Consider the following 26,003-nt stretch of genomic DNA (forward strand, 5'->3'; position numbering starts at 1 on the left):
ACATTACTACAGTGGCCAGGATTCATTAGATGTCTCATGTTCCTGCTTTGCAGAAGGCAAAATAATAAAACTCTCCTCTCCAAAGCAATCATTTTGCTCATAGGATAAAGGAGAATAAGTCTATATTTGTACTACCACTTGCATGTTACTTCTGATCCACCAGCCATTAGACAGACTCATGGAGACTTGTTGAATTCATCTTTGCAGCAAGAGCTTTATACAGAAGATGTACATAAGAAAATATACAATTTGATTTCTATATAGAAGACAGAGGAGTTTTCATCCTCTTAAAGGTCATTTACACTCAGTTACAGAGGAATAAATATATATATATATTTATATAACTCTTTAGGATAAAAAACGCAGTTAAGTTGCAACTGTGGTATTGTAATAGCCATGACAATAAACCACAGTCATCCTGGTGTGTCCTGCTAGATCCTCTGGAGTATGGGCAGACAGAGGAGGAGGGGTGCCCAGGCAAGGCCACATGGTGCATACCTTCTCCTCTGGACATCTGTGCATGTTGGTAGACCCCTATAGAGTGGGAAGGGAATCCAATCTTCCAATTGCTTCAGTTTCAGGGTTCCCCAGTACTATTTCACTTAAAAATTTCTGGCTCATCTAGAGAGATTGCTCCCTTTTGGAACGAAAGGGCAGTTCTCTCTGGGCCACTGTGTCTTGGACTTTGCTTCACCTATCATCCTCAGCCCTGACCTGCAGGGATCCCCTCCGTGGGTAGGCAGAGGAGTCTCTTTGCGTGGGTTGAGACTGGTTTTCCTGATCGAGCAGCTGTGGTTGAGCTGTAGGGGAATGCTCCTACCTTCCTACTTACTTCCACTCCGTTGGAAGGGGAGAGACAGAGACCAACTGATTGATCAGGACGTAGGTTAGGTTGCCTCTCGAGAGATGACTGTGTTTTACCGGCATTGTCTAGGTTAGCTAGGTCATGCATAATTTAGTTTTTGAAAATGCCTCTTTTAAAATATATAGATGTCGAAAAAGATTGAAAAGGTGGATTCCATCCTGCAATCAGCAGAGAAGCGGGAATTTGGAGGAGGCTGGAGGTGTCTGGATATATCAGAAACTTATCCTGACAGGTAGGAGAAGCTTAAGGAAGGACTCAGAAGAAGTCAGTAGTTTTCTGATGGTTGAAGTGACCGGTCACCAGGACAGGCCATACCAGGGCCTGCTAAGAAAAAAGAGAGAATCTCATGTTTAATATGTTTAAGGTTTTTTTTCAAGGAGATAGTAGACACTGGATTCTTTTTTAAACTCTAGGTGAATGAATGAAGCCCAGAATTGAAAGTGAAGAGTTAGGGAGTCAAGGATTAAAAGTTCACGTTATAAGAGATGGGTAAGTTCTGTCTCTGACCTCCTCTGCCATCTTGCAGTGTGACTCTTGAGTGTCTTATCCAAAGTGTTCACAGTTACCTAAAGGAAGAAACCCAAGAACTACATTTTCCAGAGCAGTGAATTTTAGTTTTAGTGCCCAGGTTCTAAAACTCCAGAGCAGGTAGATTTTAGAAACTGCCAAACAGCCCATCATCTAAAAGCTTGTCCCTGTACAGTAAGCAAAGTCACTCATCGTCCCTGAAATATTTATCCCAATAACTGACACCTGGAAAAGGCTGCCTGGCTCTGAGCTGCCTGAGAGAACTCAGAGAGGCCAGAGGTACTTCATATTCCTTAGGATCGTGTCACTGCACTGCAGTGGGTTTCCATGCCTGCATTTTGATACTCATACTTGAGGGTACTGAGCTTTGCCTTCTGTAAAATGAATAGTTTACTGTTTCATTAAAATTTGCAAACTTATTTGAGAGTGTTGTATTGAAAGTGCTATAGGAAAGCCAAGTGATATTTTATTTTATTTTTTACTCTCATAATGGAGGAGTGAACTGGGATTGAGTTTGGCAGGGAGGGAAGAAAGTTTGAAAGGGCCAGGGCTGTAAATAAAATATATTTAAGTATTGTGGTTCAAAAAACTGAAGTTTTTCCATCCTTAGTGCAGAACTTTACCCGCCCTGTATGGAACGAGTGGTATTTCCATTTCTAATCCATAAAACCTCTGGCACTACAAGAGAAATAACCACTTTAGAAAGGCRTAGAGCAGCTGGCATCATAGTTGACGTTTTGGACATAAATTTACTTTCTCCATCCTGTTATGCATATCCTTTATGAACTGGAGAGCAAATGGCCATAAATGGACTTCAGGCTTCTGTCTAGTCCTTTCTATTAGGAAATGGCATAGTGACAATTCTTGTCCATACAGTGCAATGCAGGGTCATTACYTTACCTTACCAATAAGCAAAGGTCCCTTTCCCAAGAGCATACAAGCTTAGAGGCTGATCCCAAACTCTGGAAAACACGCAAGCTTCAGATCTAGTCGTGGGATGGGAAAAAGCAAAATGCTTGGAGTAGAGTTATGGCAGTTGTGGGCTTCTTGCTATTCTGTGTTCTGGATTTAATACTCCTAGTAGCTTTCAGCTGTTGAAGGTGTTTGTGTGAAATTCTTGCACAGCTGGTGTTTGGACTGATAGATGTCAGCAAGCTCATGCTCAGAGGAAAATCAGTCCTTTCTCCTGAATTGCTTTCTGGCCCAGAACACCTTATTCAAACAGTGTTTACTGTTTCAAACCTCCCACTTCTGGGACACTCAYTTCAAGGCTCCAGCCCTTGTTTTTAAATACCTGAGTGTCTTGGATGGGAATTCGTAGTTTTTAACAGGTAGGTGCTGGACTGAGAACATCTCCTTATGGAAGACATCTGTTTTCATAGGGAAGGTACAGCCTGTGGCCAGATTTCTCTGCTGTGTCCTGCCATGGATTTCAGGGCAGACCAMGCAGGACCTTTACGAGGGCACAAGAGCGTCCTAAGCCCTGCAGCCTAAGCTCTTCCTGTCTAGGACTTAGACTGATGCCTCCTTTCCTGGAAACAGAGCTGTGGCCATCAGTTTCTGCGGACGGTCTGCTGCACTGTGACACGGCAGTTGTCTTTTGGTCATTATGGCCTGCACCAGATTTAAATGAGGGGCAAAAGACTGAACGTCTCCAAACTGTTMAAAAATTAAGTGTGTGTGATCCCAGCTCAGGATAGGAGTGGGCCAAATCCACCCTTGTTTTGACATCTGATTACAAGCTGCACCCTTACTTGCTGCCCAAGGCCTGTCTTTCACTCCGTGTGTGTTTTATGGGGTTGACTGCATCCCAGGTGCTCTGCCTGTGAGCCCGTGGAGTTATCCACCACTGTCAAGGAGATGGAGCAGTTCTGAGTGAAGCCCTCAGCAGGTAACTGGGTGAACTGTTTTGAGCCAAACCCTCGTGACACTGAAGTCTGAGAGAAAARTCCTGCTAACTTAGGTGACAACAGAGTTTGCTGTAGGTGTGTGTGTGTGTGAAAAATGACTAAAAGTTATTGCTAGGAAGCAGTTCTGAGAACCATCTTACATGTTTAATGGCGGCTTCCCTTCTTGGACCTCTTGGTGGGGAGCTTGCAGGTGCGGAGTGCAGGGGTGTCTCTGATCGACTGCCCCCGGTACTGCRCTGGGGTGGAGCAGGTCTCCTCAGCACGGGTGCGGTTGCCTTTCAGCCACCTGGGGCGCGGGAAGAAAGAAGGCCAAGAGTTTACAAACTACCAAAGACAGCACTCACGCCGCAAGCGCAGAAAGCAGGCTGGAGCGGGAATTGCTGAGGGTGCGTATAGTTTTCAGGGTCTCCTCTCGCCTGCACAGCTCGAGGGGGCCTCCCTTGAGAAGCCACCAAGGGAGACCCCAAGCAAGTAGGAGGGATAGGTGTGAGAGAGCTCTTACTTGCGCAGATGTGCTAGCTGGCAGTTGCAGTGCCAGGCATTTTTGGAGAGCGTCAGAGTCTCCATTTTGTCGAAGGGGAAGTTGCGGGGCAGCTGGCTAAGCCGGTTGTTCTCAAGGTGAGCGGTTTTCAGTGTAGTCACACCAGCAAATGCGTTATCTGCAAACTAAAGCACAATAGTTTATGGTTGAGCAACACTGAATTAGGGAAGGGGAGATGTTTTCCCGTGTTAAAAACTCCAGTTCCTCTTCTCAAGACTTTTAGTGACAGTGGAGAGAACAAGAGAGACTGAAAGGGAAGGGGAAGTCCTGGCTCCTGGAAGCTCTGAAGTAGTAATAGAGATATCAGACTGGTGGATGTTTGGGTGGCAAAGTCTCTTATCTCAGGAGAGCTACATACTAAAACCATGCAGRATTGTTCTTTGCAGCAACATCCGTAAATAAAGTGAAGTCTGGCAACTCTCTGTGTTTGTGAAGCATACTTTTCCTTTCTAAATGAAGATATTTTATAGGTATAATCCTTTCCAGGGCTGGATCTTCTACCAGTGCCTGCTGCTTTCTCTCTCCTGGACCTGTTGAAGGAGGGAGTGTTTGTGGCGTCTGAAGGGCCTGTAGACTTTGGCAATGCCCAGTGGGCTCTGAGCGGAAAGTTATACTTGGCGTCAGAGCAAGGTAGAAATAGTGAGGCAGGTTTCCAGCACCTCAATCTCTACATTCTCTCTCTTTCTTTCCCTGTGACTTTTGGGTTGTATGCTGCAAGATCTGTGGGTTTTTTTGTTAGTTTGTTTGTTTGTTTGTTTTTATTTCCACAGTTAATGGAAATAATTATAATAATGGGTAGGCTTTAAGGGAGAGCCTCTCCTGCTTAATGCACTCAGAACAGAAGCTTTATGCACCAATAAAGAAAATTGGCTGTAAGCCCCACTTAGCAGCCCTCTCCTCTCATTCTTAGGCCTCATATCTAGCTTTTCTCAGTCAAGAGTTGCTTAGGTTGGAAAGTTTCCTTTTGAAAGCGTCAACTCAAACTTCCTTGGATGTAATGAATTAGAGAGAGAGTTGTTGACAAAACACAAGCTTCTCCTGGCCATGCTAAACCATTCCTCTTCTCAAAGCAGGGGAAAGCTTTCTCAATAGTGTAGACAGGAGATTCACTAGGTCTACCAGAAAATGCTCCGCATAAGAACCTGCATTTTCGTTTTGGCCAAAAGCTCACACATTCAGTCACGCTTCAGACATGACCATCAGGGTGTGTTCAGGCTCTCTTTAAGCTAAAAAGCTTGACAGGGGAAATGTACTATTTTAAGCTGTGAACTTTTGTGATCTTCTAAATTAAGCAATGTTGGATAGGATTATAGCTTTTCTAAGAGACTGCTAGAGTACTGTACAGTTACTGTTGGAAAATCAGCAGTGCTGTCCTCTGTATTCCAAGCCTAAGCTGATCTTAGTAGGTTTTACTGTACTGATAGTGGAGCTGCCTGTTAAATAAGGTAAGAGTCTTATCCTTGACTATTTACATTGCCTAGGAAGTCCCTGCCATTTCTTACAACAAGGATATTAGCCTGAACACCCTTGCCACGTTCTAGTTTGGATAGTGGCATGCTGTCTAAGCTTCTCCTACCTCTCCAGTCTCATGAGAAGAGCTGGTATCTGCTGGTAACAGCTGCAGTGCTTCTTCCCAGAGTATGTATTTATAAAGAATTTGARGAATTTCCCAATTTAAAATCACTATTTAAATGGAGGATTACTATTGTTCTTTGCTTTCTCTGGCAAAGCCTGAATTTCTTTTGCAGTGGATGTGTAGTAAGGGAGGTACCTACAACTTCCAAGGACTGAATTTCTTTGTTCCTGTTGATTTACACAGTGGGTCTTGCTCTATAAGATGTATTCCTATAGGCGACTAGTAAAAGTGTCTGATGCTGACAGGGAAGACTGTGCATGAGGGAAAYTTTATAGTTCTGGAGTTGCAGAATGGCCTAAGAACTCTTCTTGTTTTCCATGAGTGTGATTTAAACTGAGATAGCTTCRTGTGGAGTAGTTCTGCACTTGATCAGCTCTAAAATCTTGGAGCCATACAGGGAATAGCTAAAGACCATATTTTTATGAAGGAAGAATAGCTGCAGTCAAGATATTARAAGTATTTAGAATATTCAGTTGCGATTTCCTAGGTCATATGGCTTCTATGACTAGGTGTCTTCTAGCAGTGCAAAGTTCACTCATAAGTCATTTGGATACAAGGCCTTCTGAAGATTTGAAGAGAAAACTGAACTGGCATGGGAGCTTTTTTCTCTGGGGAAAAAAACATATGGAAGCCCTAAAGCTGTCAAGGCCACCTCTGTTGGAGCTGATCCAGTAAACTGGTGTCTTACACAGCTATAGGGGAGGAAAGGGGRTTCCTAGCTGCAGAAGAGCCTTTAAAAGCCACACCTATAGGTAGTCACTGTAGAGAAGGCAGCCTTTTTTTCTGGCTAGAATTGTTAAACCTGACTTTTTGACCAACCTTTATAAATCTCTATGTAAAACTCCACAGTTTTGTTGGGGTATTAGGATCCTTTCACTGTCTCATACAGAGAAACACCTAACTTCTTGCCTTGTAATGTTAAGTTCCTCAAACTCTGATGATCCTGGAACTTATTTTGGATTAAAAGATTAGAAAAGAAGAAAGGTATTTTGTTTGACTGGGCAGAAGCTGAATACACCATCAAAAAGGATCATGTACTTCTAGCTAGAAATCTTGAAGATGTACAGAATAACGATTGACAGATACTAAGGCAGTACCTCAGACTCTGTTATATGAATGTAGGTAGTCTCCTAGTTGACTGGATCATTCCTACCTAAAACTGKATTCATAGATACCAGTTTTTTCAGRTGCTTCTTTRATGGAATTAAGGACACTTCTCTGGAGCATCCCAGCATCACAGGTTAGTCAAATTTCTTCAATGCAGTACATGGGACCCTGATGCTTTCACATCTTGTACCACATTTAAACTGTGAACTTTTGAGTTGTATGTGATGTAAGTGCCTAAAAGCTGAATCTCACAAAAATTATGTGATAGCATGTCTAAGTGTCCACTGTATATAGGTCTTCCCTAAGGAGGTCAGTACATAGTTAGGGGTTAGGTTTAGCTCAGTTGGTTAGAGCATGGTGCTGATAATGCCAGGGTTATGGGTTCAATCCCCATATGGGCCAGWTGTTTCCCTGCTGAGCAGGGGGCTTGGACTAGATGATCTCCAGARGTCCCTTCCCACCTTACTGATTCTATGATAGTTTATAAATGTGAGTTTGGATATTCCAATCCTGAAGAGGCTATTGCTGAGAATGGACAAGGGCTCAAATATTTACTGGGTGGTACCAGACTGTTTTAGATAGTATTGTTATCCACTTTGGCAAGCTCTAATTCTAGCTTCTGAGCCTGGCATTTTGGGATGCTATATTCCCCTTGAAAATGCCATGCTCTGTTACTGGCATCTTTCAACACATCTGTCCTTTTCTTTACAGGTCATCTGCTTACCCCTGTGAGACCTTTTGAGTTGCTATTTGTTGCTAAAAAATTCCCTTTTCATCACATCTTCCTGCCCATGGTTGGTTTTGCTTTGCTGTGAAGYGCTATCCTGCCTTACCTGGATGTGCTTTGTCTTTGCACTTCCTAGCAAAGGATCATCCCAGGGAGAACTTCTAGAGCGTGGTGCTGCTAAYGCCAAGGTCGTGGGTTCAATCCCCRTATGGGCTGTGCTGAGGGTTGGACTAGATGATCTCCAGAGGTCCCTTCCAACCTTACCATTCTATGATTCTATGATACTTCGCCTGCAAAAGCACCCTCCTCTTCCAGCCCTGTAGGGTACATGTAAGATATGAGGCTGCCATAAGATACTGCCCTTCTTGTACTGCACTTGTTTCTGTGCTTGCACTGCTGCCTGGCATTTCAGGGGTCCTACTTCAAGTGGGTCTCTGAGTGTGAAGCTCTTGCCTGTGGATCATGTTTTCTCATGGAAAAAGAAGGAGGTTGTTTTGCCAAGATACCTGAATGTCACTCCTCCTCTTTGGTAYGAACAGGACCCCTTTGTAAGATGCTGCAAGAGTTCCTCTTGAGAGAGCATCAATAAACAAACCTTTCTTTATAATGTGTAAAGTTGGAAGGCCTGGAGGAGGTGAAGGTTTATATGCCTACCTGTCTGAAAGGCACGAGTAAGAAATTGCTACTATTCATAGTCCCTCTAGAGGAGTCTGTCCCTCCTAGCTAGCAACAGGTACCAGGGCTGAATTAAGTTCAGCTCTGCAAGGTGGCAATGCCCTTCAGCACCTTATGTACAAGGCAGATCCTTGTCTCTCATCCCATGCCGTGTGCATGGGATGCTGGAAGKTAGCTGATTGTCGTGCAGCATCCCAAATACCTTTTCCAGTGACTGATGTAACCTCCATCTTGGGAGGGAACATGGTGCTTTCCAAGGAATTTGATCAGCCCCAGATAATTTGATTTTGCATAATACAACCCAACTGAAGGGTGGAGTAACTCTCTCTCTCTCATCCCTCACTTGTGTCCTTTCAGAGGTTGCCAGCTGACTAGTGAGGCCAGCTAGCAGGCCTGGATTCCCCTCCYCTCCTCTAGAGGAGGGACAGTGAACTGGGGGCTCTGTAAAGGAGAAGAGAATCAAGCCCTGTGTTCTTTATCTGAAACAAAGAGGATGGACTCACCTTTTGCAGTTTCATGTTGTCCAGGCTGAGTGTCTGGAGGTAACGCCCAAAGGACTGGAAGGCATTGTCAGGGATGACCTCAATTGGGTTATGAGAAAGCTTCAGTTCCTCCAGCACTCTCAGCTTACTCATTGCGTTCACAGGATAGCTGCTCAGCTGGTTCTTGTCCAGGTGGAGGACAGCGAGGTTTTCTACATCTTCTAGTGCCCCAGGAAGGAGGTTGGTGAGGGAGTTGTCAGAAAGGAAGAGCCAGCGCAGGTCTTTAGCACCATTGAAGACTCCTGGTTTCAGCTCCCGAATTTTATTGCTGCCTAAGTGCAGGATAAAAAGGTTGACCAGAGGGGAGAGGAGCCCTTTGGACAAGTCTGGGATCTTGTTCTGGTCCAGGTACAGGTAGGTGAGCTCAGACAGGTCATCAAAGGCTCCTGGCTTTATGACACTGATCTGGTTGTCAGTGAGATAGAGGTAGACCAGACTCTTGAGACCCCGGAAGGCTCCAGTTGAGATCTCCTTGATGCGTGAGCTCTGGAGGTGAAGGGACACCAGCTTTTTCATCTCACGGAAGCCATTGGTTGGCAGGACGGGGAAGTTGTTCTTCTGCAGATTAAGAAGCCGTGTTTGCTCAGGCACCTTGGGGATCTTCCGCAGCCCAGCATTGTCGCAAATGACATGCTGCAGGTCTCCACCGTGACAGTGGCAGCTTGGGGGACATGCCTGTAGGATAGAGGCAAGGCATGCCAGTAGGCTGAGGATRCTGAGGAAGAAGCCTGACCGATTCATGGTCAGATCTGGAATTAGTATGGCAGGAAGAGAAAAAGTGAGAGGAGGAGGGAGATGGTTGGGAGAGAGAGAGTGACTGGGTTTGCAGCATGCTGAACACAGCCCTATTTATAATGTTATTAAAAAACAAAATCCCTTCCCACAAACCGCAGGCAGCAGCCAGTTGGAAGCAACTGACTTTGGGAACTTACTGTGAGCTTAACCCCTTGGCACCAGGCAGTGGAGCGTCCTCAGTCCTGCCTGGTCCTGCTGCAGAAGTGGCTGTGCAAGGGTACTTTTCCTTTCTGCAACAGGGAGGCAAATGGTCAGGAAGAAGAAATGCAAACTTGCTCTTTGATGAATCTCTTCAATGCCTGCCGAGCAGAGTGTGCCCTGGTTTATCAGTGGGGATGGAAGAGCCTGTTCCTCTTGAATGGTTGGGATGGCATAGCAGGGACCACTGCTGCATTTCCCACCTACCTTGTGCTGAAGCTTTTGACAGACTCCTGGGCTGTATGTTAAYCTAGGTTTAGGAGAAGCATCTCTTCCTGTTATCAGAGGAACAGTTTCTAGGGGCTCTGTCTCCTGATGGTTTCGAAGGAGTTTGCCTGAGAGGGAATGGGGAGGATGGGAGCAATATGAGGTCATGCCACTGGCTGCCAGCACTGTAGCTGTTCTTGCAATGCAAAATTATGGTTGAAGTTTTCTAGATCTAGATTGTACCTACGAGTTAGCCAAGAAATGGAGTGTAAAGATATTCTTAATTTTTACTGTGCCTTTCCCATGAACAGTAGGCTGCAAGACATCTGGAGCTGCCCACAGCCTGGAGACCTGTGTGGAGGAAAAGTTCCCCACCTGGTCCTAGGCTGGAGAGACTGTATGCAAGGCCTGTCCTTGTGAAAGAGGTCTTCTCAGCACATGGCGCTATGGAGCAGTGGCCACTGCCTTGGGTGGTGGCCATGGGCAATGGCAGAGCCTGCAAGGGTGCGATGGGGCATAGGCTGGTGCATGCATGCCTGGAGGAAGAGCATCCTGGAGGACAGTGGTGCACTGCTTCACGCCTGGCTCAGATGTGGTGGCTGGTARTGCCTGCGGCTCCTGGGACGAGGCTGGGGACAGGAAAAGCACGGGCGTTGGAGGCAAAGCAATGAAATTGCTGTCAGAGAGGGGAATGGGGCCTGTGCTGTTGCCTTAGAGTAGCAGTTGCCAGAGTCATTATGCAGAGGTGAGTTAACCGAGGGGGTGAACCTTACTTTCCCAATAGCAATGGATAAAGCAAAGCGGTTAATAGCCTGGGTGCCACTTCTGTGAGTGTGAAGGGAGCAGTCCAGGAGGAGTTGTGAGGTGGAGTTTGGAAGTGGAACATTTTGAACTGGTTTCCAGCCAGTTCCTGGCTGCAGCAAACAGCTGAGAGCCGAGCACATAACTGTGAGCTTGTTGAATTTTCTGCTCCTGAGGCTGGCTACAAAGCCCCAGTGGAGCTTTTGCAGAGGCGAGACAGTCTCGAGAAAGGGAGGAAATCCAAGGGCTGACTTAGGACACAGACTGGCTTATTCACAGAGATTCCTGGGTTTTTCCATTGTTGCGAGGAGGAATTAGCCAGCACCACTGAGCATGCTCCAGACCGTGTTATGCAAACCGCCTGGCAGCCCCTGCTCCTCCGCAGATGTCACTTTGAATGGTCTCCTTATTGCATGACTAATCTGGGGAGAGAGGGCTTCTGGGGTGTGAATTTAGGTTCTGATGAGCGTGTGGGGCAGATGGGATTGGCTGAATGATGATGTAATGTGGGACCTTGGTGCAAACCAGGCCATGTCAGTCCTCCAATATTTGTCAGTCCTGACATGCAACACCCTGCTAGCGAACAGCTGGGGCTTCGCAGACCACTTCAGCATGAAGTAATTCCCCTKGTCTCCGTGCCTTGTCTCCTGAGACGTACTGTTACTGTAGGACTTACAGGCTCCTSCTGTAGGGACCTGCTGCAGGACTTAATACTATCGTTACTGTAGTCTTTAAAACTTTTTGATCAAAATTATGCCGCCGGGTATTTTTGCTCATACCTGACTAATAGATTCAGCAGCCACCCCAATGGTCAGGTGTGGTGGCTCCCAAACTTCCGTTTTCTTTCTTTGCCATTCCAGGCTGATCAGGACTCAGAGTGCCCTTTAAGTGTGGATTGTTAGTAAGACTCAGACCAGCAGCTGTGTGAATGACTGGAAAATAAAAAAAAAACATCCCTCCAAATCATCTTTTTCCTTCCACTGGTTGATTTTTCTTGAGCAGGTTTGACTGCCTTAGTCTTGCTCAAAATCATTTGTTGAGCAATTCCTGAAAGTTACCTGTGAGCCATATTTGTGCAGGAGGAACAGATTGATAAGATTTAAAAGTCAGCCTGTTTTTGTTGGACACTGAAACTAAGTATCGTGTCTGTGCTCCCTCACTGAGTGCACTTGGTGCTTGATACTCTTGACACTTGCTTTTCCCATCCCCATGTAAAAAGTATTGGCTAACAGCTCACTATTTCTGCAGAGATTTCTTCTGGTGTGAATCAGAGTGGAGCAAAAAGGTAGTGAGGGCCTTGCAGACTCTGTCCATGAGTGGATCCAACCCACGTGTGTTTCTGGAACAAGACCCCTTTACGGTTAAACTGTACAAACTTGAAACCATCCTCTCTCCTTTCATTCTCTAAGGAGATGTTTCGCTTTCCTCCACCCTTCATATGGTCACTGGCTGAGACTGCAGGTTTGGTGGGACAGGGACCGTCCCGCTGTGTGGAGATGGTGTGGCTGGAGTACCCGGCTCTGAGCTCGGGTGAGGCCTGTGCTCTTCAGATGAAGCTGTGTGACTTGGTTGACACACCACTCTGCTAGTGCAAGGTGGGAAGGTGCGTTTCTACCCCGGAGGGCTCCCTGCCAGCCCATTTGGTGCAGCACAGGTTAAGTGGACGCTGTGTTATTTTTGGTCCTGTTGTGGGGTGGCAGCAGGGCAGTGCTACTGGGGGAAAGGTGTCTGCTTTTCAGCTCCATTTCTCCAGGCACAAATGTTTAATAAAAGGAAGTTCTTTCTCCTAATGTTTTTGATTTCTATGCCTCGGTGAGCACATTCCTGTGGCAGGAGCCAGTTGGCACCTTCCACAACTGGCACCTCGCCTGGCTCTGGGAGAGGCCCCTGGGCTCCCAGCTGTTTGTGTTTTGAGCAGCTTGCTGGCAGGGGCTGGCATTCCCTCCCTGGGTTTCGCAGACCTTGACTGGGACTGAGTAAGACTGGCCAGCAAACGCACAGCGATCCTCAAAAGCTCCCAGCGTGCCGGGTCCCTCTTCGCGTCTTGTGGGTGGCTTACGGTCTGGGGGCGACAATGGGAGCAGTGTCGGTGTTCCCTCTGCCGGGGCAGGATGCCGCAGCGAACTGAGCCCCGTCCAGCCTGCTGCCTCGCACACCCCCTGGGAGCAGAGCTGCTAGGACATCTCAGAAGAGGCAGGATTATCCTGCGACCATCTCTTTCTTAATTGATTAACGGTTCTGCAAACATTCACAGTGCCTAGTAATTTGCAAATGCTTGGCTCCCCTCCTCTSCTTCTTGGAGGCCCTTGTGGGCTAAGCATGTAAATACACTGTTTTTAAAAAAACAGTATAAATATAGATTTGGGGTGTTGCTTTGGTGCTGCAGGTCAGAGCTATTTTGATACAACACTGGAGATGGTATTTTCCATGTTTCATCTTTATTTTTGTTAGTATTAGCAACTCTGTTGCATGAAGACAGCCKCACATGAAATATTCCGTGTTTGAAATATTCCGTTGTCCACTCACACCTATTCTTGTAATTTTGGAGGGGACCAAGATATGGTCRGTAGGTCAGTGCATGCTGGCAATGACCTCACTGAAGCCGGTGGGGTGACACTAGTGTAGCTGGCCTTGGGGACCGGGCCTTTTTCTTGGCTGGAGGAGAGGGCTCAGACCAGCTTCAGAGGTGCCCAGGGTGCACATGGCATCCTGCATTTACACCGTGCTCGGGACAARCCCTTGTGGAGCCAAGGTCCTGCCTCTCCCTGGCACTGGGCAGTGGGGAGGGAGCAAGGTGGGAAGAAGTGCAAGTAAGGCCATGTGGCTCTGGGTGTCCCAGAAGGGGTGGTTGTGGTGAAGAGCACCCTCCAGACAGTGTTTGGGCAGGGACCTAGTGAGCAACAGGGAGCCCCAGAGGGACTCTAGGGTTCCCCCTTTTCCAGACAGTGTCTGAGAAATTCCTGGCCTTCAGCAACCTGCAGGTATCCCAGCCGTGGTGTTTGGGGCTCTGAGTTAAGACCCAGCCTGCTGTTTGATTTTCACATGCTTGAAGGGTGGCTTGCACTGAGCAGCGAGGGCACAGGCYGTTTGCAGCACGTGGCAAGGTGGTGGTGGGTGCACCTCCTTTCCTTTTGACTGTTCCCTTCCAGTGTAGTATGGCCTGGGACCAGTGGTGCCACTTTGGCTCCCTGTTGATGTCTGCCCACTCTGCTCTCACCCCCTTTCCAGTCCCTGGAAGACTTCTGACTTTCCCAGATGTGTCCAGCCATGAGTTCTCCCTCTTCCCAAAATGGAAAATCAGCTCCACTAGGTGACAGCTTCMCTACTTGTCCTTAGCCAAAGTGAGACCTACCCATCCCATCTCATTGCTGGGTAGGATCTGATGAAGAGGTGGTTTTACTAGCTGCACAAGCTATGGGAACGTGCTATGAAAACATTAAAAATGGTAGTGTATTATACAGCACGAAAACATCAAGATACTGGACTTTCAGACATGTCTGCAGTGGGGGCTGAGCTCTCCAAGTCTGTGAGAATATTACCTTTGTGTCTAGGTTTTTGCCCAGTTTCCTTCTTCAGTAGCTTGCAGCATTCAGATGCCTTAAAGCAGTATTTTTCCACCTTTCCAAAGCACCCTGTCTCTGCAAATTCCCTCTCTCTTTTTGCTTTTTATTCTACTTCTGCTAAACCTATTGCCACCCCAGTACCGGGGAGAATTGAGTTTATTGCATAGCGAAAGCCATTTATCAAGATGCTGCTAAAATAGCAAGTAACAGAACATGCCTTTGCTGGTTGCCAGCGGGCAGCATTTCTGAAACGCTGGCAGGGCTGAGCAAATACTTGCAAGCCTCAAGATGGCTACTCAACCTGGAAAGAAGAGAGGCAGCTTTAGTTCCAGACCACGAGGAGCAGTTTGTCCTGGCTGTACAGTAACAGGAGGCCAGTTTTCAGCAGCAGCAGTCTTCTGGACTCGGCAGGCTGGGTTGCCATTTTTGCAGCAGCCTCCTCCCGAGGCAAAGCCATTGCATGCTACAACACAAAGACGGTGCTTTGGCCACCTGATATTTTTGGGAACATTTTAAGCCCCATCCAAACGGGGACTGTCTGACAGCTCTCCGCATGGGGAGAAATGCCAGCAGGGTGGCCGCCCTGGAGGTTTGTCCTACAAGACCTGCTTGTTTGTGTCCTGATGTTTTGACACAAAGATGGTACTGTTGCTGTAGAAGGAAATGAAATCGCAGTGTGACATAGGGCTGSTGTGATCAGAAGTTGTTTTTGCAGCGGTAAAGTTGACCTGAGGGTTCAGGAATATTCCAATACAATTTGGGCTAGCGGAACAGCTCCAAAGCAACAAGACACGCATCCCCAGAGGACAGGAGAACTCGGGGTGATCTTTGTGGTGAATGAGAAAAGATCATTGCTGAGCTAGGAACAGTTCGGAGCTGGCTGCCAAGGGAAGGGCTGGAATGGACTTCAGTGGAGATATTCGAGGCAGACAAAACGCTCAGCATGGGTTTAGGGATAATTAAATCCATCCGACATGTTACAGTGAGAGGGGTTCAAAGAGCCAGCTAGAGGTCCCTTAGCACATCTCTTGGGTTGCTAGTCTGCTTTCTGTTGTTCATTACATGCTCTTTGAAGTCTGAAAATCCCTATTGTTTCATGGTCAATTTGCCTCTCTTTTTCCAAGGCCAGTATTATCTTCAGTGAAGCTAGTTTCTGTATGTTTTAGTTTGATATGTCAAATCCTGGTATCATTCTCCTCTGTGGCAAAACCAGAGGCAGGTAGAGAGGGGCATGAAGTTCCCTCCCTGACCGCCACTGGTAACTAGGGGGTTTTCCTCTAAGGATCTCATGCCCTTCTGTGGATCTGATCTTCCACTCCAAGTCTACCCCATGTAACCCCACATAGTGTAATGTAGTTCTAAAGTCAGCCTTTTCATTGCAACCTCCTAACAGCAATTGAATGCAGAGGGAAATTAATATTTTTGTTGCCATTGAACAGTTGGGAAAACTGAGGAATACAGAGCTGATGTGACTTGTTCCGAGTGATACAGTAAATAAGTGGCACAGGTGGGGGAAAAAGACAGGGTCTTCAGAGTCCCAGTTCTTCCCACCAGATCAGGCTGTTTCCCAAATGCCAAAGAGGTTGGAGTCTCATTGTTTTTACTTTAATTTTTAGACACTACCTTCTTCAAGCTGTTTTGCCTGTTTCACAGTGGCCAGTGTTTAAACAGCATTAGCAGGAAATGTTTTTAAAATGTGCTTTAAAAAACACACAGTTCTATTAAGATGTTCTTTTTATTTCCAGCTTAGACAGAGGCTTAGGATTCACAAAGAATGAAACTCTTGTCACAAGGGATAGTTAGGAAGCAATTTGTTTTGGAGCTATTCTTGTCATTTTTGATGGCAGGACTGATTAACTTGCTGGGCATTGGTAGGTCATTTGTGGCCCTCACAGTGAAAGAGGACTTTACAGTCAATTGAATTCTGTACTCTGCATAGCTCCTCTSAAAGCCAAGAGTCCTAGCTGGACTCCTTGCCTCTTAAAATCTTTGCCTTGACTCTAGATATAGCCCCAGTGGAAATTATGGATCCAATGCAGAAATTATTGGGTGAGGCTCTTTGGACAGGATGACAAGACTAGATGATCCAAAATGTCCCTTTGGGTCTTGAAAACTATGAATCTTCATGGACATCTCCAACCTTAAATTGGTGTATGGGGTTTTGTGCAAGCATTGTTTCCTCCCATGCTGACATGAGCTGTGGCTGGGCTGGAAAGCAGGAGCTTTTACAAAAAAACGCCACGTGTCAGATGAGGGAAAAGAAAGGACAGCATAACTGACACMACGCTTGCCTTAGCCACTGCCTAGATTCAAAACACACAAGCGAGGAAAATAATATCTAAAGAGAGAATAAATACTTTGTTGGAGAAGTCTGGAGCAACATCCTAGTAGCTGGCTGTAGGGAGGACGGCTGGCTCGAGGCAGCTGAGGAGGGGCAGGCAGAGATCGGGCAGCAGTGCCAGCAGGAGCCCAAAGGTGAGCGGTTCGGACCTTGTTGCTCTTTGGGCTGAGCTGGGAAACACTGGTTTTGCTGAGATTGTTCGAGCTGTGCAGCCTGCAGTGCTTTGAGCTGGTGCACCTGGCAACACCGGCCTTGCCATCTCTGTTACTGAGAGTGTTTATGGGACATCTAGCGCTTGGGGTATACAGCTGAAGTTGTGGTACGCGGTATGTTACCAGGTATCCGGAGGAGACTGGTGTGCCACAGCACCCACAGCACCCACAGAAACATCCTGCAGTGCAGCTGCGTACTGCTGCATCCAATTAAACTGCTGGAGCAATTTGGAGAGACAGAAAGGATTGACTCAGGATTTGGCCAGGATCCTGGGACTGATACTCCAGTTACTCTAGCAGAATAAAACAAAAAAACACATGCATTGGGATTTTTTAATAAGTGTTTAAGACCTTGGATTTGTGTCTCATCAGTCATTTGATCCAGCCACAGGACTCTTATTAGCAGGTGGGAAAGAAATCCTTTCTGAGCATTAAACACTGTAAGTTTCCTCCCCGACTGCTAAGCTATCATTACGTCTGGTTGGAAGCCTGTTTACAGTTGCTACTTTGGGTTGCCAGGCTACTAGTAGCATAGTTTTTCACCAGATGGTCCCTGAAGCATCCTGGAGACAATCTTCTCCAGATCCTTGACTAAGAAGAGGCTCCCCCGAATCACCAGTTCTGGTTCAGACTGACCCCACTGTAATCAAACGAGCACCAGAAGTTACAACAGACCATGCGCCCGACATGAGATCCTTCTGCTGCTCCAGGTTGCTGAAAGCCCTGAATGCTCCCACCAGTCCCTAGGCCTGCTCAGGATGCCTCAGCATGGTCCTTTGCAAGGTTTGGTTCTAAAGGCAGAAGCTGGATCTGTGTGCCAAGGAGGATGGTCAGCCTCTGTCTAGTTTGATGGATCAGAGAGGCTCATGCATCTGTCTGTGAAGATGCAGAGAAGAAAGGAGCAAATGCTTCGTGCATCAGCCCTTTCCCAGCCATACTTCCCCAGCAAAGCAGCTGCTAGTGACAGCGCACGGTGTACTGAGAGGGCTGCAGAGATCAGAAAAGCACTCCGGCGTGTCCCAGTGCTGGAATGCAGCTCCTGGAAGTGAGAGATGAAGCAGCTGTTGCAGGAACAGCAGTGTGAGCTGCAGCTCAGAGCTTCCCAGAGCKCCTCATTCCTGGCTCCTGGCGTCTCTGACTTGGTGAACTCGGCAGACCACTGAGTTGGGCATAAAGAGATGGAATTTTCCTCTGAGGAGAAGTGACCTTCAGCTGAAGTGACTCAGAGCCTGCTGTTGGGATTAGCAATGAAAGAGTTTTACYAGTGAGAAGCCTTTGTCCTGCTGTGATGCTTTTGGTTCATAAAAGCAGCTGTGCTGAGCGCAGCGCAGCCTCGTGATGCCTCCACGAACGTTACAGGAGCTGATGTCTGCGCAAAGGGAGTTGGAGCACACAGCCGCGCGGTGGGGGACTTGCCTCCCACAGGAGCCCCCTACTGGCTCCAGGATTTTTTCCAAGGTCGATATCCAGTGTACCTCAATCTAGGGAAGATGCGAGGTGAACGGAGCACAGCTCGAGTAGATGGCTGCAAGGGCACAAAGGCAGAACCGGTATCTGGCAGAGACGTCAAGGAGTGAACAGGACAGGGCTGAGGGGGACATACAGAGGTAAAAAAGAGTAGGGGAAACCCTGGGGTCCTCCAGGAAAAAATCATGTGGGCTGTCAAGAGTAAATGACACCCAAAGTGTCTTGGGTAGTGGGAGGTTGGAGAGCAAAGCCAAGCTATTCAGGTGCTTGAGCCTCCTGTCTGCTTGAAGAGTTTTTCTTGCTATTAAGAGTATCTGGAGATCCCCTTTAGAGGGCCAAGAGAGCAAAGTGTTTGCTTGCAATCTGAATGACTTGTAGAAACATCCTCCTTCCACCCCAGTTCTCACTTGTGCTCATCACTAGCTTCATCTTTCCCAGAGCTGTGCGATCCTCTTTCACCTTGAGGAATGTTTCTCCACTTATAATTGTAGGTTGCCTATGGGACCACAGAAAACAGCCCTGTCACCTTCATGGGATTCCCCGATGACAACGTTACCAGAAAAACTGAGACCGTGGGATGCATCTTCCCCCACACAGAGGTGAACRTGACCCTCCCGCCTGCTCCACATTCTCTGTTCACAGCAGACCTCAGCTCATCCTCCTTTTCTGGAGGCTGGAGTTGGTCTGCACCATAAMTCTTGGCTTAGCTTCTTGAAGCACCTGGCTCTCTTCCACTGCAGGCAAAGATTGAGGATCCAGCAACAGGGGAGCCTGTACCTCTAAATACTCCTGGGGAACTTCAGATCCGGGGCTACTGCGTCATGCTGGGGTACTGGGATGACCCTGCCAAAACAAGGGAAGTGGTCTCTAATGATAAGTGGTACAAGACTGGGTGAGTGTGGAAACGTCCCTTCTCTTCTAAGCCTGTCCTGCAGGGTGCCACTGGGTGGGGCAGTTGTACATGAATGGTTTGACAGTGGTGTCCAAAGTAGGGAAAACAGAACAAATTTAGCCCTCTGATCCATCAGTCCATCTCTATGAACTTCAGAGCAGCCTTTAGCACATAGCGCTCAGCGTGAGCTGCCTCTGGAGATGGGGATATTTGCTTCGTTGTTGGTGCAATTGTGCCCTTCCTCTGAGAGGGGAAGGGCTGTGGAGATATACACTGGAGACAAGGTTGACCATGGAAGGAATCCTCTTCCCTCGAACCAGATGTTTCTGCTGCTGCCGACAGTGTCTGGGCTGTAGCAGAAACACTCTGTTCTCCACAGGGTTTTTCTTTTCAGGGTTCAAAAAGCTCAGTACATCCATGGACAGGGAACATCTCAGCTTTCCCCTCCAGACGCTCTGACCTGGCCTCCAGACAAGGCTGGCTGGGTGGATCAGTCATTCTTCCACCTAGCCGGAATAGGACCAAGATTTGGTGTTGTTGCAGGGACCTTGCGAGTTTGGATGAGCACGGCTACTGCAAAATTATAGGTCGCTGCAAGGACATGATTATTCGGGGAGGAGAGAACATCTACCCAGCAGAACTCGAGCAGTTTCTCCACACTCATCCCAAGGTTGAGGAAGCCCAGGTGAGTGGGAGGGAGGGTGGTGAGCAAGCAGCAATGTTTAATGCAGTGGGAAACCTGTACACAAATCAACCCCTGATGGCTGCTTGGGACCAGCTTGTCTTCACCTCTTTTCAGCTTCTCCTTTCTTGTAATCTTGATTGGTAACCAGGCAGGAAAGGCTTAAGGCACGGAAAGGGCAAGCAGAGCTCCTGGGTCTGCTCCTGTTTGGCATAGGGCACATAGGCAAACTCCTTATGCATCAGCTTCACGTCTGCGAAGTGGCAGCCATCACTCTTCTTTGATTTTTTGACTCCTTGTCCACTTTCCTAGCTCTCTCTAAAGTTCTAATCTAGAAAGCACTCTAAAAGGACAATTTTTATTGGTAACTAATTACTGGACTCTGAAATCAAAAAAGACTCCTCCAATGAGCCCCTAAAGATGAGGAGTTAGACTTAGTTTCATCTGTTCACAAGGAGGAAATGATTTGTGGCATTTAGCAGCTGCTCCCAATCTGCTGGGATTGTTCTCCTCCAGGTTTTGTGCCAGACAAGTCTCCCCATAAATAAACCAGCTATTTAGTAAGTGTTGTGCCTGCGCCAGGCTAGCAGCTCTCCTTGGAATATTCCCAGTGCAGATGGGTTGCAAACCAGACCTGTTTATGCAGTTTCTAGGGCTTTATGTCACTGCCCTGGATTCAAAAGGATTGACGTGTCTCTAGGATTTTGAGATACCAGTTCGAGGCGGGGAATGACAGCAGAGGACTCTTGAGAAATTGTGCAAGCAAACTTGAGAGAGAGCAGGCTTGGGAAGCCTGACTCCTGCATCAGATGATCAGATTTCCTGGTAACATAGGGAAAGATCCACTAAGATCTGTTTTTCTACTTCATTCCTCTCATGCTATTTCCTATGGAGATCTCAAAGTGTTTTGAATAAACTTCCCAGGTCGTCCTGTCAGCTCTGAAGCCTATTGCCCCATTTTTACAGTTGGAGAAGCAAAGTCACAAAGAAAGATGACGACAGGCCCAAGTTACACCTGAGATGACATCATGCCTAGCTGGTCTGACTCAGCCCTCACTCCAGTGACTAATCCGCAGTGATTTTGCAAAGAAAAAGTTGCTAGAGTCTGTGGGAAAGAGCAGCCCTGAGTGCCCACACTGGTCTGCCGTGCATCCTCTGACAAACAGCAGGGAGGTCCTTCCGGGAGGAAGGTGTCATGTAGAAAGCTGTGAGATGGTGAGGCAGCTCAGACTGCCTTTACAGCAGTGCAGCCCCACCGCCAGCCACAGAGCTCCTGCATCCAGCCACGTAGGTCAGGGCCTGTGCTGTGGGCCAGTGCGACTACCCTGCAGGCACAGCCAGCACGTGTGAGGAGAGGGGTGTCTCCTAGGGTTCATGCATCCTTCTGTCCCTACCAGGTGGTTGGCGTGAAGGATTCACGGATGGGAGAAGAGATCTGTGCCTGCATCCGAGTGAGAGCTGGGCAGAAATGCACAGAGGAAGACATTAAAACGTTCTGCAAAGGGAAGGTAGGACTTCCATTCAYGTGCCCGGTAATTCAGTACCCTGCTGGACCAGCCCACCCAGCAGCTGCTGTAAATTTTGCAAAGGAAATTGCCGTRATTTAGAGCAGCTTGGGATCCAGTCCTCATAGCCCTGGCTCGGGCACTGAGTGGTAGGTAGTGTAAGCAGCACGTGTGCTGGATATGCTGCTCCTTGCAGGCTGTGGAGCTGTGGTCTTTCTCTTTCCAGATCTCTCATTTCAAGATCCCCCGGTACATCGTGTTTGTGAACCAGTATCCGCTCACAGTCTCGGGCAAGGTAAGAGATAGGCTGGGGTGCAGCAGGCACGATGGGCAGAACTTGTTTTTGCTGTCTCCTCTCTGATGTCTCCTCCTTTTCTCTGTGCTTTGTTCCAGATTCAGAAATACAAGTTGAGAGAGCAGATGGAGAAGCATCTTGAGCTCTGAGCTCAGGAAGGCAGAACCAAGAAAGGGATAAATCAGATCCACCCCAGCCAGGTTTGCATCTCCTTTTCACCTGTACCAAGCAGCAGAGAAGGTCTCTCTTGGGTACAATGCTCATGGCACTTTTAGTTATTAAAACAAAGAGCTTTTGTTTCCCCACTTGGGCTTGTTTCTTTGCCAAGAAAAATCCTGGGGTATGAGGAAGGGATGCTTATTTCTGGAATTCTGTCCTGTTACTCTAAGATCTTATAAAATTTTTTAAATCTTTTGTCTGCTTGGATTCTAGGGTATCTTAGGTTGTATAAAACACCCCAGTGAAATGACACAGCTGATAGGAAACTCTTGAAATAAAGAGCAGGACCTTTACAGAGTGAGGCTTTGAATGGGAAGTGGCTCCTAATAGCTGGAGAAAGGTAGTGCTGTTCCCAGGCTTCTCATGGGCATTCTGAACTGCAAAAAGAAACTTCCAAAATACATTTAATGTTCTTTATTTTCCTATTTTGAACAAGATAAGAMAGCAAACATATTACAGAAACACCAAACTTCCTGTCCCACCAGAAGTGTAAAGCAAGAACATACCTGGGACAGTGTTTTTACGGGASGTATTTGGTACCTCCCAACCATGAAACACTACATCGAGAAGGTGAAGAGCAGAGCTCCGCTGCCTTCCCGGCTGCAGTGTCCCACTCCAGCTGGAGAGCGGATAGCACTGCTGCTCACGCCGTGTCACGGACTCTCCTGCCTGCCTCCCCGCCTGATTTCTCTGTTCTCACGCTCCCCAAACACTGCTGGTAGCTGGGCCTCGACGCTCAGTGTGGCGCTTTCCCCAGTAAACGGGGAGAAACGTTACGAAAGGGAGGGAGGGAGAGAAAGCGTCAGCAAGGCCTCTGGATATCGGATCTCCCAGCTGGGCCGTGGGCTCTACCCATGGAAGCAGACCAATTGGGAAAAAGACCCATGGCTCGTGTTTGGTTTCTGAAAGAAAACACAAGACTGTTAGCATCAGACCCTGCAGATTTGGCCCCCAGTGCTGTCGCCTTTCCATATAGTGTCTTTCCAGATAGTATCTCCACCTTTCCCAAACTGCTGTTGGGGATGGTGTCAGCATGTGCACTGGCTTCTTTCTGTCCTGCTGGGCATCACCCTGGTAAGTCTGATGTGTGCAAGCAGAACTTGAGTCTGTTCACTGCCCTGGTTTTAGGATTCCTTTTAAATCTTCCTTTTTATAAACCTTCCTTTTTAGAGGAAGAACTCTTTTGCTGGATTACAGTAACTGCAGTCAGTGATCTCCTTGGAGATGCAATGGAGCTCTAGTCCTGATGTCTAAGAAAGGACTTTCTTTACCTTCCCTTGCCTCTCCCAGCATGAACCCCTGGGTGGGATAGGATGTCTGTCAGTGAGAGACGTTTCTCCTCTGGTTCCTGTTTGATACCTTTATCGTTTGCACAGTCTTTGCATTCTCCAGAAGCACACAGTGTACTCACTCGATTYAGGAGTCCCTGCAGTTTGCTTGTCAGAAGCGGTGCAGTCTGCCCTCGTTTGCATCGGTAGACACACTGCCAACGTACACACCAAGAACTGGTTACAAACAGTGCCCTGAGATACAGACRCGCCGCTCAGCCCCCATCTGCGCTGCTGGCAGCTCCCAGACATGCAGCCCAGCTGAAGAGTCGCTCACGGGGAGTTGCTCTGCGCGTGCTTTTCAGCCAAAACCCCAGTCCTGGAGCCCTGCTCCTTAGAGCAGAGCGTTTCTCCCAGAGCTGGTACCGTACCGTCTGCAGTTACGAGCCACAGCAGAACGTCTTTGCCAAAGAAGCCTCCTGCAAGCCAAGGGGCTCTGCGCCAGCACTGTCCCTCCCCACAAGACGGTCAGCAGCTGAACCCCTTTCCCCGCGCCATCCCTTTGCCGCTGCTCTGCTGCCCTGGCCTCGTTTAGCCCTTGTCTGCCAGGAGGCCTTTCAAGAAGGCTCATGGTCATGCTGGAGGCTTTTTGAGATAGATCCGCTCCAGGAAGCTGAAAGCTCTAGCCATCCTTGTCCTCCAGCCGCATGTGGCAAGGTAGCAGCAGCCTGTTGCCAATTCCCTAATCCTGATTSGAAACCGTAAGCGAGAGGTAAATGCTCTGTTACCATCCTACTACCAGGGTCCTGAGCTCTCCTACCCCATTAAGCATGCTGAAGGAGAAGCTTGATTACTGAAACCCCAGTTGTCCTCCCCAGCAGCCCAGCTCTCTGCAAATACTCACAGGGGGCGAAAGGATGAGCATCGCAGCTCGCAGCATAGCTTCAGAGCACGAGGTCGTGTGCAGGCTCCAGGACTGCAGCTCCCCAGACCCGCGTCTCACTCTTATAGAGCTTGCTGCAAGCTTGGAAACTACCGACGGCCAGGGTGGGATCTTCCAGGCAGACACAGCAAGGAGAGGGTTACGTCAGAGGTGCTTTCTAGTCACCCGCGTTCCGGCCTGGGAACAGGAAACTTGCAAGGGTTTTCCCCTCTTTGTCATGGATATTTTTCACTTCTCCGCTTCTATTAATGGAGCAAATTTTAAAAAAAAAAACTTGAATGCCAGTTTTGGCTTTGCAGAAGCCTGAGCCGAGCCGAGGCCCAGCTGCGGCTCCGTTCTCAGAAACGCTGAGCAGGCAATAGCTGGAAAACCCTCTTCCCCTACCAGCCCTTGAGAAAGAGCCAGATTTCCTGGGGTGGGAGGGAGCCGTGATGCTGGTGAGTAACCGTGGGGTCCCGGGGGCTGCAGTGCCCTTCGCCCCAGACCCAGCGGTGGCCGGAGTCACTTTGGGGCAGCATGGATGGAGACAGCAGTCAGGAAAGGACGTTGTCCCCAAAACTAGCGTCCCCACGGTGACTGGGGGCACGTCCGGGGCAGCAGAGCCGTGGCATCGCGAAGAGACGGAGCGCGGGCTTTTCCCTGGCCGCGGCATGGGGGGAACGGCGAGCGCCGCGCGTAGGCACGCGCGAGAGGTGGAGATTGGATCGAAGGCAGGAGCCGAGGCTGGACGCGCCCAGCGCAGCTGCAACGGCAGCGGGGAGCGCATGCAAAACCGGGGCACCACCAGAAACACTGCTTTCCTTTCTCTCCCTCCTCTTTTCCTTGCCCTTCCTTTCCCGATTGCTGCCCTGTCCCCTAGCACTGCCGGATCCCCCAGCCGAGGGTTGTGCGGCACGGCGAGCAGGCTCCTGCTGCGCTGCACCCCAGGGTGACCCCCGGGGCCATCGAGCCAAGCGGCACTGGCTGCTCGTGTTGAAAAACGCACCCGGGAGCAGCGGGCTCCAGCGTGGCCGTGCTTGCACCCGCTGCACGGGGCCTGCGGGCATGGGTGCCTCCGAGCACAATCCCCGCTCGAGGTGACACTGCCGAGGGCTGCACGAGGGCCATGGGTGCAGGGTGCAAGGAGCCAGTGCAGGGCTGGGTGCACGCAGAGCGAATGGGTGCAGGGCTATGTGCACACACGGGTGCAGAGCTGAGTGCATGGCTAGATGCAGGGTGCAGAGTGCACGCGGGGTGATGGGTGCAGGGCTGGGCGCAGGGTCATGCAGGGGTGACGGTGCAGGGCCAGATGCAGGGTGCATGTGGGAGTGATGAGTGCAGGGTCAGGTGCAGGGTGCACGCAGGGGTGATGGGTGCAGGGCCGGGTGCAGGGTGCACACGGGAGTGCTGGGTGCAGGGCTGGGTGCAGGGTCACACAGGGGTGATGGTGCAGGGCCAGGTGCAGGGTGCACACGGGAGTACTGGGTGCAGGGCTGGGCGCAGGGTCACACAGGGGTGATGGTGCAGGGCCGGGTGCAGGGTGCACGTGGGAGTGATGAGTGCAGGGCCAGGTGCAGGGTGCATGCAGGGCCGATGGGTGCAGGGCCGGGTGCAGGGTGCACGCAGGGGTGATGGGTGCAGGGCTGGGTGCAGAGTGCACACGGGAGTGCTGGGTGCAGGGCCAGGTGCAGGGTGCACGCAGGGCCGATGGGTGCAGGGCTGGGTGCAGGGTGCACATGGGAGTACTGGGTGCAGGGTGCACGCAGGGGTGATGGGTGCAGGACTGGGCGCAGGGTCACACAGGGGTGATGGGGCAGGGCCGGGTGCAGGGTGCACACGGGAGTATTGGGTGCAGGGCCAGGTGCAGGGTGCACATGGGAGTACCGGGTGCAGGGCCAGGTGCAGGGTGCATGCAGGGCCAATGGGTGCAGGGCTGGGTGCAGGCTGCACATGGGAGTACTGGGTGCAGGGTGCACGCAGGGGTGATGGGTGCAGGGCTGGGCGCAGGGTCACACAGGGGTGATGGGGCAGGGCCGGGTGCAGGGTGCACACGGGAGTACTGGGTGCAGGGAGGCGGCGCGGGGCCGGGCCACCGGCGGGGGCGG

At 49.2% G+C, this 26,003-nt stretch overlaps 2 protein-coding genes, 1 long non-coding RNA gene and 1 other non-coding gene across 6 annotated transcripts in view; 2 read left to right on the forward strand and 2 right to left on the reverse strand.

Annotated features, from left to right (window-relative positions):
• Positions 1-21,794, forward strand: part of ACSF2 (acyl-CoA synthetase family member 2) — a 42,911-nt gene extending 21,117 nt beyond the window's left edge. The window contains exons 12-17 of the mRNA XM_085304781.1: positions 18,607-18,714; positions 18,856-19,007; positions 19,551-19,692; positions 21,087-21,197; positions 21,421-21,489; positions 21,588-21,794. Coding sequence (XP_085160907.1) covers positions 18,607-18,714; positions 18,856-19,007; positions 19,551-19,692; positions 21,087-21,197; positions 21,421-21,489; positions 21,588-21,638 — 633 coding nt within the window. The 3' untranslated portion in view covers positions 21,639-21,794. The remainder of the gene's footprint in view (positions 1-18,606; positions 18,715-18,855; positions 19,008-19,550; positions 19,693-21,086; positions 21,198-21,420; positions 21,490-21,587) is intronic.
• Positions 195-9,312, reverse strand: CHAD (chondroadherin). Of its 2 annotated transcripts, none has more exons than XM_085304567.1 (4): positions 8,493-9,312; positions 3,806-3,969; positions 3,444-3,589; positions 195-1,186 (listed from the first exon to the last, which is right to left on the reverse strand). In XM_085304567.1, the coding sequence occupies exons 1-3, from the start codon at positions 9,270-9,272 to the stop codon at positions 3,448-3,450; spliced, it is 1,086 nt and encodes a 361-aa protein (XP_085160693.1). In that variant the 5' UTR covers positions 9,273-9,312; the 3' UTR covers positions 195-1,186; positions 3,444-3,447. The 2 variants fall into 2 exon arrangements, with proteins under 2 accessions (XP_085160693.1, XP_085160692.1); XM_085304566.1 differs by having other exon boundaries at positions 195-1,189.
• On the forward strand, positions 6,919-6,989 carry TRNAI-GAU (transfer RNA isoleucine (anticodon GAU)). The gene has a single exon. It is a non-coding gene; the product is annotated as a tRNA-Ile (tRNA).
• Positions 21,795-22,107: 313 nt separating the features above from the next.
• LOC146596033 (uncharacterized) lies at positions 22,108-24,174 on the reverse strand. 2 transcript variants are annotated; one of them, XR_014895808.1, is made up of 3 exons: positions 23,881-24,170; positions 23,120-23,191; positions 22,108-22,610 (listed from the first exon to the last, which is right to left on the reverse strand). It is a non-coding gene; the product is annotated as an uncharacterized LOC146596033 (long non-coding RNA). The 2 variants fall into 2 exon arrangements; XR_014895807.1 differs by having other exon boundaries at positions 22,108-23,191; positions 23,881-24,174.
• Between the last annotated feature and the right edge of the window lie 1,829 nt (positions 24,175-26,003).

This window comes from Rhea americana, unplaced genomic scaffold (assembly GCF_003343005.1).
Source record: "Rhea americana isolate MKP2758 unplaced genomic scaffold, rheAme1 scaffold_21, whole genome shotgun sequence".
In the NCBI taxonomy this organism is placed as follows: Eukaryota; Metazoa; Chordata; class Aves; order Rheiformes; family Rheidae; genus Rhea; species Rhea americana.